At 38.4% G+C, this 12616-nt stretch overlaps 1 protein-coding gene across 2 annotated transcripts in view; it reads left to right on the plus strand.

The window, feature by feature from the left end:
• ATG5 (autophagy related 5) overlaps window positions 1-12616 on the plus strand; it is a 66489-nt gene that overhangs the window by 16544 nt on the left and 37329 nt on the right. For both annotated transcript variants that reach the window (XM_026036637.1, XM_026036638.1), the window contains exon 6: window positions 7934-8028. In XM_026036637.1, the coding sequence (XP_025892422.1) occupies window positions 7934-8028 (95 nt within the window). The remainder of the gene's footprint in view (window positions 1-7933; window positions 8029-12616) is intronic.

Below are 12616 nucleotides of genomic sequence, written 5' to 3' on the forward strand. Positions count from 1 at the left end.
TGTATATTGGGTAGATTAGTATACAACTTATGTTTCTGAAAGAAATGCAATCTTGTTTGGAAAAATTTAAGCAACTGCAAATATAATTTGGGATAAATGTTTCTACTGAACAGGAAAGCAGCATGAGAAACTTTCCTTTTGCTGTGTAGCACAGATGGTTTTTAGAGGGTGAGTTGTAGTGAATTCACAGCAAAACCTTGGACTGGGAACAACTGATGACTATTCACAGTAGTCTCTATATCCCTCCCACTCTTTCTGGTTTTGTGTTAAGCTGCCAAATTGGGAAGGAAGACATGCAATTTTCTATTGCATGTACAGTGGTTTTATTTATTAGTCTTCAGGCTTCAGTTGGACAGTTTTTAGTTGATAGTTATTAACTTGAGTGCCCGTTTGGACAGGTGCCTCTGTGCTGCCCTGCTTTTGCCCAGGATTATGGATCTTCAAATGTGGTAGGGAGGAGAAGCTGTGGGCAAACCCAGGGGCAGGCTCTGTAGCTCTGCTGGCCTTTGATCCTTTATAGCCATTATTAAAATTCTTTCATTGGAATCAGTGGGAAATATTCCTATTGCTCTTGTAATGCTATGGCCATTTTTATGGATAAAGAAAAATGAAGTGTGCACTATTTTGTTTGCTTTTTGTGTGGTGTGGGGGGGGGAAATACGGGCTTTCTGATATGAGATGAACTGTGGGCGTAAGATTATTTAAGGGCAAACAAATTGAAGCTTAGCATTTTTTAAAAAGGGAGATGTGTTTTTTTTTCATGGTTCGAGGACTTAATATTTATAACTTAAATAGTAATTCCGATTAAAGAAAAGCTTTTAGATTCAACATAGATGCTTTTCATCAGATGTGGGGAGGTGTAAGGAGCCGTATTGCTGAAATTTTCACATGCATCCTCTATAACTGGTAAAGACCAGAATCAATGTTTCTGGTAGGGAAATAATAAAAACTCATGACTGAATAATGCATTTATATTCTATAAAGACTAAACTTTGGGGTGCTGAGATGGGGAGCTTAGCCCCGGAGATGAGGTGAAACTCTCAGGAGTGATTTTCTCTTTGACTTACACTAGCAAGATGTAATGAGCCTGCTGCTCAATCACTTTTTTTTTTACACAGCCTGTGGGTTATGTGTGTGAAAAGTGGATTGCAATATTTTGTTTGGTCATCAACACTTTCTCTGAAGTTAAAGCCACAGTACCTGCAGAGATGCCCTGCTTTTAAAGCATACAGAAAGCTCAATGGGAGTAGTAGAAGTGTGTGTTTTTACCTACACGCAACAGAAAGAAGGCATCCCAGCTTGGTGATGTTCTTCCCCTGAACCTTTTCTAGATAAATGGATTCTTAAATTGAGATGGTATTTAGGAAATAGTGTGTTTAAAGGGAAACTTTTGTATGTACGTTTAATAAAAAAACAGAAAGAATTGCACAGGTGTTGGTAAGATCCAGCCTTTTTGAGTGTTGCTACTTTGCTTCAGTACCACTTCAGTACCTTAGTGAAACAGTTACTAGCCTCCTACCTCTTTGTACACAATAGTTCACCTCCTCATCTAAAGACAACCTAAAATGACTAGTGAACTTGTTTGCCCTCTTTAATGGTTGATTTATATGCTCTACCTATGTGATCTGGCAAAACAGGCAAGTAACTTGAATGTCTAATAAAGAAAACTTTTTTTCTATCTGTAGATTGTACCAATGTGTAGAACAGAAAAGAAAAAAGAGATCTTAAGTCTTAAAGATGCTGTACAAATATTCTAAGCAATGCTATATTAGCAAACAAGGGTCAGACATGTCAGTAAAGTTTACTCAGGGATTAAGAAAGCCTCCTTTCCATCATTAACTTGCAGCTCTGGGTCCTGTGCAGTATGGTTCCAAATGTTGATACAGCCTGGTTATGAATTGCATGATAAAGTGCACAATAAATTGCACCCAGAGCAAGTTATGAATAAAAGAAAAAAAAAAAAAAAGGGAGAGTAGCTGATGCAGGTTTGCCATTCAGAGAGTCCTTGGAAGCTGTGGGAACAGGAGCCTCCCCAAGTTGCTTGGCCTGGGTGCCGAGGCCTGTACCAAGGACGGCGAGAACCTTTACCTCAGTGCAGCGGCCTGGGAACCGCCTGGGAGGCGCCTTTGTGGAAATGAGACTGGCTGGGCCTCAGGCTCAATAAAATGCAGCCACGTTTTCCTGCAGAAATGAAGGCACCGAGCTGCTTTAGTCACTGCCTCTGCCAGAATGTAGGCAGCTGGCTGAGGGGAAATGACTCTGCTTTAGCTCTACTCAGTACTGGCAAACTGCATTAGGGATACTGTGCTTTGGGCTCCTAGGATGGAGGAATGTTGATTGAGAGAGAGTCTAGCAGAAGGCTACCAGAATGGTTAGAGGTTGGAGCTTATGATAGACAAGAAGAAGTTGTGTGAAGTAAATTTGTAAGCCTGAGAGTCTAAAGATGAAGAGCAGTTTTTCACTAGGTCAAGGAAAGGATTATAGACCGGACGAGTTTTTGGGCACAGCTCTGTTGGCTGTGCAGCCTGACAAGCACAAAAGTCAGTGGATACAACCCCCAACAAGAGTGATTCTGATGGGCCTTCAAGTGAGGGCAAGTCTGCAGTGCAGGTGGCCAGCTGTGAGCAGCTGTTCAGAGCTCTCCAGCCTTGGTCAAGGCCAAAACTTGCTGGACAGGGTCTGGGGCCAGCTGGTTCTGCTCCTCTTCTGAGCAGGAGTCCTGGTTAAATGGCCTCCAAGGGGCCATTTGTGGTTATTGGATAGTCAGGAACCGCAGAATAGGCAAAAAGAGTGCCCAAGAACTGGACACATTTTTATGGAAAATGCATTGAGTGAAAGGTTAAATTTTATTTCAAGCATTTTAAATTTTTTACAGCTGTGGTTTTAAGAAGAAACTAGAAATTGTATAGGAAAAATACATGGATATATACTACTGAAGAAATAGGTGTAGCCCTCAGGGTTTTTTTGATTTTTAAAAAATTATAGGAAGACAAAAGCCTTGAATTAACATTTCCTTTTTGAAGTTAAATAATATTTTTTCCTGTTACAATATTTTTCCTGTTTTTTAAACCCTCTCCACAGTTGTGTGGGTTTTTTTTTTTTTTTTTTTTTTTAAGTTTGTGGAGTTCTGGAGTCAGCGCTTATATTAACATCAACTACAATTGAAAGGCAGAATAACTCTTTACTTTTAACATCTTTCTATTGATAAAATTCAAAGATTATTAGCACTTTTGACTGCTGTTTTGCCATGGGAATTCCATTTTAACTGAGTATTTTCCATGGCCACTGTGCCTTCCTGCAAGTCACTTGTAGATTCAATTTCTCATTCAGTGAAAATTGCTTTTTTTTTCTTTTTCTTTTTTTAATTTTTTTTCTTCTTAAGTGCTGGCTTAAAGCTACACCGTGTTAACATGCATGTTGTTTACAGGCTCTCAGGCAGTGCTGTTTGTTGGTGGCCCTTCTTGGTTATCATTTTTCTGAACAGTCAGGTGAATGGAGGAGACCCATCTTTAGCAGCAAGACCCATGTGAAATTTCACATTGTTTATTTGAAGCATGGGAACACTTGTGTTTCAGTGAATGCTTATAACCCTCTAACACAAATGAAACTACTTGCTCAGGTTGCCTGAACATCAACTGTCCTGAGATCTCAGCCTGAGAAAGAAACCCCACCTTGAAAATTTCCATCTGGCCTAAGCCCTAGTTACAAATACTTAAGCTTAGAATTTCAAGAGTTAATGTCCATAAAAAACAACAGAGATAGTCCTAGCTGTACCTGGAGCTGATAATATCTTTTAAATGTAACTGCTATAAACATACTTGGATATATTTCAGTGGCATTTAAGTTATATTCTATGTTACCTGATGAATCTTTAGTCTTGGCATTCTCAATGCCTTTTGCTATTAACAGCTTTTTTGAGACTTTTAAAGATGATTTTAGAGTGAAGGATTGCAGTAAATATTCATAATGTGGCTTGCTGTGTTTGTAAATTCATGTTTGGAGTTCAATTGGTTCACTAATTTGTATACTGTATATTTGTATACATCTGTTCTCTTGAATGGCATTAAATTCTTATAGTCATGCCACCTCTTTCTTAACATTTCTGTATGTGCAAATGCATATTCTCATAACAGAGATTCTATACATTCATATCTATTCTCTAATACAGTAGGCTAGTGTCTGGTCTTGAGACACACAGTGACTAAAATGCTGACATGAATATTTATTAAAAGTATTGCTGGTTTAGCTGATGCGTTTTTAGATGGATCTCTTCCATTATTTGACTGTTAACTTTTTAATTACTAACATAAAATAAGGAGGAAACTTTTGTATACCACTTTCTCTAAAGTGATAAATGATGTCAAAGGTAGATCGCTTTCGTCTCATTTTAGAAATACAATGAGTAATCACTTGACATTTTAATGTTGTCACTAATTTTAGGCCCTGTTTATTGCCATTAATTTAAACATTGTTTTTCAGCTATGAACATCTGCCTTTTTGCAAGTGCTTGGCTTTTTTTTGCTAATACAGAAACTTTTTAACACATTGGCCAAGCACTTTCATAAAAACAGGCTGGATCATGGAAAACAATAGTAAACAGATTTGACTGTTATGGGAGTCTAGGTATCATGCAGACTGCGTAACCTTTTCTGGAGGGAGGGAGATGAGTGTGTAAAGTGTTTTTGCTGGTAAGTAGAGGACTCATCCTTGTTTACCAGCTTGCAGAAAAGGAGTTTTGTTTTGATTGTCGAACTTTCGACCAGCAGCTTGGTGGCTCTGAGACCTGTCTAGCAAAAGCACCAGCAAGATCTTAGTGCTTCTGATAGTGGCTTCCTTAAATGTGCTCTGTCTAAAGGGGAGGTACTGACAGACAAAAATTGAAAATTGGAGAACATCGAATGCTTTCACTTGTGGGTATTTTTCTTCTATCTTTGATTTTTAAGGGTTCTGCTAAAGCCACCATTTATGGATTGTGTATTTTGGGGGCTCATAGTCCTGTCATTCAGCTGATGGATCCAGTGCTAATGAAAGCAGTTGCTCGCTTGTATGTCTCTATATGAAACTAAGTAGCTTTTTCATGATATGTTCTTTAAAACTGTACAATTAACTCTTTATCCTGTCTCTTAGTTTTCATCTTCCTGTAATAAAAGTATAGAAACACAGTAATCTAAGGTTATGAAGATCAGTTAGCTTAGATATCTCAGTCAGGGCTTGGAAATATGCACACTGGAGGCATGTCTTAAGATGTCAGACTCCGTTGTGTCTAGCTAAGTATCATGAAATTATTCACTTTTCTGGATATCAGGTGGATTGACAAAACCTGTTTGTAGCAAGTTTGCCATTGCACTGTCACACTTTCTGCTGTCATATTTAGAAACTACAAAAATTACTAGAAATGTAGCATATTTAGCAAAAGGAGAGCTTGTCTTTAATGTTGTCTAAATGTTCAGAGAAGAATTTGAGAAATATAAACTCTTAAAATTACCAGCAATTGTTTTGGGGAGTAGAAGAGAGAAGTGCTAGTGGACGCCTGAATTATTAACACTTTTGTGTTAGAGGAAGTAGGAGATTAAATAGTAGATAAACCTCAGTATAATGTAGAAAGCTTTTTTGGAGGGAGGGGAAAATGTGATTGTGGTGTTAAATGCAAATACAGATTTAAACCAGTAGTCTGAAGAGGGAGAATCTAAATCCCAAAATTCAGCTTTACATTAAATTTTCTTTCTCAGGCTTAGAATCGGAAAGGATAGAGAGCACTCCTGGGATGATGCGCTTAGGTAGTGGTAATAGAGAGCAGATTACATTTACTTAATAACTTCCTTCAAAATAATCCATCTGCACCCATATTTACTCATTGAACTTGAACTGCTGTGAATCAGCTTTTAGGATCTTCTAACATCCTTAATTTTAGGCAGATGTTTCTTGTATTTATGCCTCATCTTTCACATGATTTCAGGGAGGTATGGTAGCTAGAATGAAAAACGGAGTTGAGCTGCCTGCGGATGACCTGAGTCTAATTTTTTTGTCCTGCAAGGATTCACTCGTTTGCCCTAGATGCCGTAAGGAGCCGTGCGCTGCTTGCCATAAGTCTGTTACTCGTTCAGAATTTCTTGTCCCGCTGATGTAAAACATGTGTTGCTCATCTCCGTTGGATTTTGAAAACACTAAGTTGTCTACTCGACTTTCCTAGGTACTATAATTTGAGCTTTAAACAAATAAATGAAATTTACGTTTGTTTTATTTTTGTTCAGGTAGGGTGTCTCCAACTCTGTGGGGTTTTTGTTCGAGTGCTCTGAGGCTTGTTAGCTTAGATAGGTCTTGGTTGTTTGATTTTTGTGTATCACCGTAATTAATCATTTTACAGACTAGGTTTACAGTAGAGACCGTAGTAGTAAGTGCACTATAAATAGGTTAAAGCCTGTGCACACAACTCCTTGCAAAAGCTGTGGGGTCTTTGAGCAGTGTCCCCAGATGTGAGGCAGCTACACCGAATCTTTACCCTCCCAGTGGCGGAGTGCAGAGCGCTAAAGAGCCCAGGAAGCTCTTTTTTATCAGGCCTTATCAAAGCAAATACGTGACTTGCCGGTCCGGGCGTCCCCAAAGGGCCTTGCTGGGGTGCCAAGAGCTTGCAGAGCCCCGCGGTCCCCGGGCAGGTGCCTGGGCCGGGGTGCTGACTGCGGGGCAGATAAGCGCTTGGCAAGAGCTGCTTGCTGCTAGTCAGGAAGCAAGCGGGGCGAAAGACCTGCAGATAAGCATCAGGAAATGCTTCTGCGGAGTGCCTGGCAGTACTTTGTTTATTCTTTCTTGGAAATTCCTGCCTTGTCATAATCATTCAGGAAAAGCACTATTATTTCAAACTCTGCAATATGCATTAGCTTCTGTGCTTAGTTGCTGACTGGCAACTGTGCTGTGAGTGAGAGATGCCAATCTCGGGTTTTCTGCAGTTGCTGGAGGCTGCAAGAGCCCGTTGGTGGCACAAGTTGCTGAATGGGACCCTGGTAAGAGAGCTGAGCCCTTTTGTTGTGTGGATGGACGCTGCTCTGAGGACAGCGATGGTCGCACACTGTGCGCTCCTTTTGCAGCACCATCCCTTGCCTTCCGTATCATGAAATGTTAGGGCCCACATGGAGACTTGTCCTTTGTTCCTCCTCATATAGAGCTGCCTTCTCCCGCAGGATTAGCGGTAGCTCTGTTCATCTTAAGATTTCAGCCTAATTCTTTTTTCTGTCACTTCTGCTCATGGTTTGCTCGCCTGATTTGAGTAATCGATTTGCATCTTTGGAGGCATGTACTACTCTAGACCTGTGCTGCTGTTAATGTGTTTTACAGGCTTTACTTGTAATATATTATTCTTGTAAGGTCTGTGCAAGATAGCTCGAGACAGCACATAATTTTATTTTCTTGAATGAAGTTACCTGCATAGTTTTAACAAAAATGTTTCAAGCATAGCAAGATTTTATTTTCAGATTGTGCCATCAAACTGGCAATACACTTTCTAATTTTATTGTATAGCATTGTAGATTATCTGAAAACTTACACATTTGAATATGACCCTTTCCTCTTCCCCTCTCCTCCCTGGCAAAAAAAAAAAAAATGTTTTTAGTGCTTCTTATTTTCTCTAGACTTTATATCTACTGGTTACCTATAGCTAAAAACAACTAGGTCTTTTAACTACATGCACAACTGGGTACCAGTAGCAGGAGAGAGTGTGCAAACAGGAGCTGTTAATTGAAGTGGTTCAGTACCTAATGCACAGCACTGTGTTTCTCTAGCAATACAAGAAGCAATATAAAATCATGCTGCTTTCCCTTTCAGTTCAATAATTTGCCATATCACTGTTTTCATAGCAGAGGACAGATGATTATAGATCTCTTTTTAGCTAAAGAAGAATATATGTCATTTATATTAACAAAATCCACTTTTACCTTCACAGATAAATTTGAGCAATTTTGGGCCATAAATCGAAAACTCATGGAGTATCCTCCAGAAGATAGTGGATTTCGGTTCATCCCATTTAGAATTTATCAGGTAGGAGAAAATGAAAGAAAAATTTTTACCAAACCCTCTCAAGAAGCCATGTATCGATCTCAATGGTGTGGAATCAAATATCCCTGTTGACTTTTTAATGTTATGATAAAGCTTGGTTTGTACACCGCTCTTTTTACCTGGGCCCCTGAGTTGGATGACTTTAGTGAAGACTCGATGGGCTGTATTTATCCTGCTAAGTATTTGCCTTGTGTAGTAAGGGTGTGATAGTGTGCAGGGGATGGTCTAGATGCTTTAGTTTGGGAGGGAGGGGGTGCAAATTTCGTTATTTACCTGATAAATGTGAATACTTCTTTGAAGGCAAAATGGCCTCTAAAAGAGCAAAGTAAAACCATTTGGAAACACCACTTTTCTCTCAGCACTGATACAGGCTTCTTCTCTTGAAAGAGAAAGTTAAAGCTTGGTTTCCAACCTCTATCTTCTCTTATCTTTTTGTTCTAGCCATCTACATTTATTTTCTACACTTCTAGAAATGTTTCAAGCTTAAAAAAATAGTGTGTGTATATGTGACATTTTCTGTATATTCTCAGTGTGAGTGTTTTGCACTTACATGTTTGAAAAAGTTCCAACATAAGGTAAAAATGAAACCGATATGTTTAGTGATCAAAGCTTAGCAACTAGTCAGCGAAATAAAATGTATCTTGTGATGTGTTTAAAAATAAACAAAAAGTAACCCCCCCCAAAAGTTGCATTTTCTTCAGGGTATCTATTAATAAATGGTGGATGTCTGAGAATTTAAATGGTACCTGGGCTTCATTTACTTACACAAAACAGATGTAGAAAACTCTCAAATTGCACAGATTATTTGCATATTTTTTGACTTGTATTGGTTGTTCTAAATGTATGATAGTTTCACCATTGTTTGCTACTTACATTTTATTAGAAATAATACCTTTGAAAAAAAGTTGGATTTACAGGACTTACACTTCTTGTAGACTTGCAAAGTTAATGAGCGACCAATAAAAAATAGTTTAATTTTGCACTAGTAGTTGCCTTTTATTTCCAACCCCTTAAGCATTTTGAATTGGGATGAAGGTTTGAGTTAAGCATACGTAAAATTTATACAGAATTAATGTAGTCTGTCATTAATTAAACACTCGTGCTCTGCTAGGTCTTTAAGATTAGAATGTTTACATCTATGTACATTTATCTTTTACACTTGTCACTAAAGAAAAAGCTTTTTATAGTAATGAATATTCTGATATTACTTTATAACAGATTTTAATGACTCATTGAAATAGATAAACCTACATGATCTTGTTATGGGTCCAAAGTAGTTTTTCATGCTAGATATGACAGATTCACTGTCATAATGAAACCTTAGATTGAGAACGGAAGTCAGTTATTTTGTCAGATCACAGCCGGTGGCAAGGTTTGTATGGCTGTCAGAAACTATATAGCAGAGAAAGGAGTTCACCCACAGTATTTTATTTGGTTGGTAACTAAGTTATTCTTTGGTGTCTCTTTTTCAAAAATTTTGTTTGTTTTAGAAAATAATAACAGGACAATAATATCTGTCCCTTTATATATACTAGTAGTACTAGATAGTAAATATCTTTGTCACCTTTCCTGTGGAGAAATGCTTGAGTGTAGTCTAAACACCAAATTAACAACAAATTAAGACTAGAAACACAAGTGAAGACAATACTGAGACAGCCCTTTAGAGGGCTGGTGATCATCATTTTCAGTAATTTTTTTTTAATTACTGTAGATACTTTCAGTGATGTTGCTGTCTTTCAGAGGGTTGATGCAGGTGTTTCTAGCTCTTTTGGTTTGTCGCTGTATGCACTAATAACTGCTCATTGTAAAAGCTTGTGTGTTCAGAGAAATTTTCTCCAAAGTGTTACAAATAGTGAGATTATACCTAGATTTCAAACAAGGAGTCCCTCTATAATGTAAATCTATAGGATATAGTGACAGACTGTGCTCAAATAACTGAATCGAAAGTATTCTTAAGATGTCTGCAAATATCCCTCACTCTTAAATGTATCTAAGTTCCCTTTTTTGATGGCAAAAATGGTCTTTGTATTCTAATTGCTTGCTTATCCATACATAAGTATCTGAAAGCTAGTTTAGCCTTGGTTTGTATTAAGGTAGGCCATGATTTTTCTACATATATTTCGCATGATGTTTTTATAGATTCTTAAAGATACATGGGTGGATGGCAGCCTCTCACTAGGCTGTTGCAGAATCGTATGATGTGTGTGAATCTCAGGGCTTTATAACACTTGTTTTAAGAGTCCTGATGTTCCCACATTTCCTGCATCATTGTGTTCAGAGTTTGTTGTGTTATTGTCTATACCTTTTGTTACTCTAAAATATTAGAAGGAAATTCAGTGAAGGGACCTACCTAGATTGCTTTTATTCCTGTGCAATGTGAGTGGATTTCTTTTCTTTTAAAGAAATGTGCTTGAATATTGTAAAAACAGCAGAGAGAAATCAGCTAAGAAAAATCAGTCTCGGCAGTGGTCAAATCTGACCCTGGGCAAAGCTGCTGTAGGTGAAATAAGAGTGAACCTGCCTGCTTTTCAATGAAGACCTGGTATTTTCAAAGCTCAAAGGCTCTTTCATGTGTAAAGCTTGTCTATTAAAATACATTTCTGAAGAATAATATGAATCATACATGGTGTGGTATCCAAATATGATGATATGTGGAAAAGAGAGATGGCAAAAATATGAACTGAGTACTTGAATAACTCAGAACTAAACTAACGACGAGTAGTTTTAAACCTTTGTCCCGCACCTCTTCTGTTAAGCGTAGCAGCTAAGATAGGACTAGAATCTTAGCACCTACCATAGGAAATAAAGAAATAGATAGTGTCACTAATGACCAGTTGAATTGCCATTTTAAAAGCTTCAGCTTCTAAAAGTAAGCTAAGAGATTCAGCAGGTTTTATTACCATAGTGTAAACTGCTTCTTAAGGAGCTCTCACCAGATGAAGCTTTGAGATAGGTGGAGACTTTCTACCAGAGGCAATTTTAAAAAACAGCCTTAATGTTTTTGTGACACTTTTTCCTTATTCACACATGGCTTAGGAGGGAGGAAAAAAACCCCACCATTGCCTGTGCCAGAGAAGACATTATCTTTAGCTGACAGTTGTGTGAACACTTTCGTTGCTCTACCAGTACTATTGAAGAGAATGCTTGTTGTGTTTGTTTCAGAGAAAGTAATAGTAGAGTGTGAAGTACATTATGCATCTAAAAGCTGCTGCATGAACTGCAGACTGGTAAGTGGCAAGAAGTTTTCCTCAGGCTGCGGCAACCTCTCTGTCTCCAGGCATTGGAAGAGGGCATTTCTAGCTGGAGGCTGCAGAGTCTCTAGGTACTGACAGAGACTGGCCTCATCAACCACTGTCTGCTGTCTTGCACTACAAATGCCTTTCCAGTGCGTAGGATTTAATGGTGAAATGGCTTTTCATTCTCGAAAGTAAAACTATGGAAGTGTGAGAGAATGAATGTAGACTATTCATGATAAGAAGCCTTCTGAGCTGTTCAAGTCTTGCTTGACTTAAGTAGGCTTTTGACAGCTCCGCAGTAGAGATTGTGGGGTGGCTTGCTTGCTTGTTCCTTTATTTGGCTATTGGACGTGCCATTGTACCGGAATGAGGTTTTGCCTCTATTTTCCAAGGCCATTGATTTATTAGTTTTATTACCTAATTATGTCATAGGCCTTGGCTTTGAAAAGATTTTTCCCTATCATAAGTCCTCTAAAATTTTCCAATAGATCATGCAAACACAAGTTGTTTTGATATATATCTGTTTTAGTGTTGTGAAATTTATTTTATTTGGTACTATCCTGGTTAAATCCAACACATTGCTCTTGAGATTGAAGTTGCAGCATTGAGGTGTCTACTGTGACTTGTACCCCAGAACTGGGGAGGCAGGAGGAGGCAGCAAACTGTTGCGAGCCCTTATTATTCCCTTGCTCGGTACCTGGCTTGGAAGCCAAAGCAGGGCCCTTTCCCAGGCAGTGGGAAACCTACCTGGGAAAGGCAGGTTTCCTCCTATCTCCGTGCTCACTGGTAGAGCTCAGATAACCAGTTCCAGCGACCACGGCAGTTCTGCAGATCACCACCACTGAGCTGTGCAATAAGCATTCAGAAACTAAATCCAAACAGATCTTTCAGAAGTTGGACCCACCTGTAAAAACTGCAAGTGATTTTTGTACTAATAAGCTCTTGATTTCTTTTGTGCAGAAATCTCTTTGCTTTTCAATCCTGTGTTTGACTTAAGCTCTAATTTTTTGGTTTTGTTTTGCCCTCTGCCACTTCAAAACCTTCTCACTTTCTAACCTCTAAGCTCACATACAGAGGTGAGTTCAGCAGCTTTGGTTTTCTTTGCTAAACTGAGCTCTTTAAGGCTTGCTTGCCTGTGTCTTCATCTTTGTCTTCCTCTTAACTGTTAGTTAATATTTTGATAATCTTTAAGGCTAGTATTAAAGCGTGGGAGGCCAAAAATAAAGCTTGATTATACAAGATTTTAGATTAAAAATACATGAAATATCAGTAGGGTAGAATGAACTATTTCTTGAAACTCCAAGTCTGTGAAAATCTTTGTCAGAAGTTAAAAT

This window comes from Nothoprocta perdicaria, unplaced genomic scaffold, assembly GCF_003342845.1.
Source record: "Nothoprocta perdicaria isolate Ctin4 unplaced genomic scaffold, notPer1 scaffold_182, whole genome shotgun sequence".
Lineage (NCBI taxonomy): Eukaryota > Metazoa > Chordata > Aves > Tinamiformes > Tinamidae > Nothoprocta > Nothoprocta perdicaria.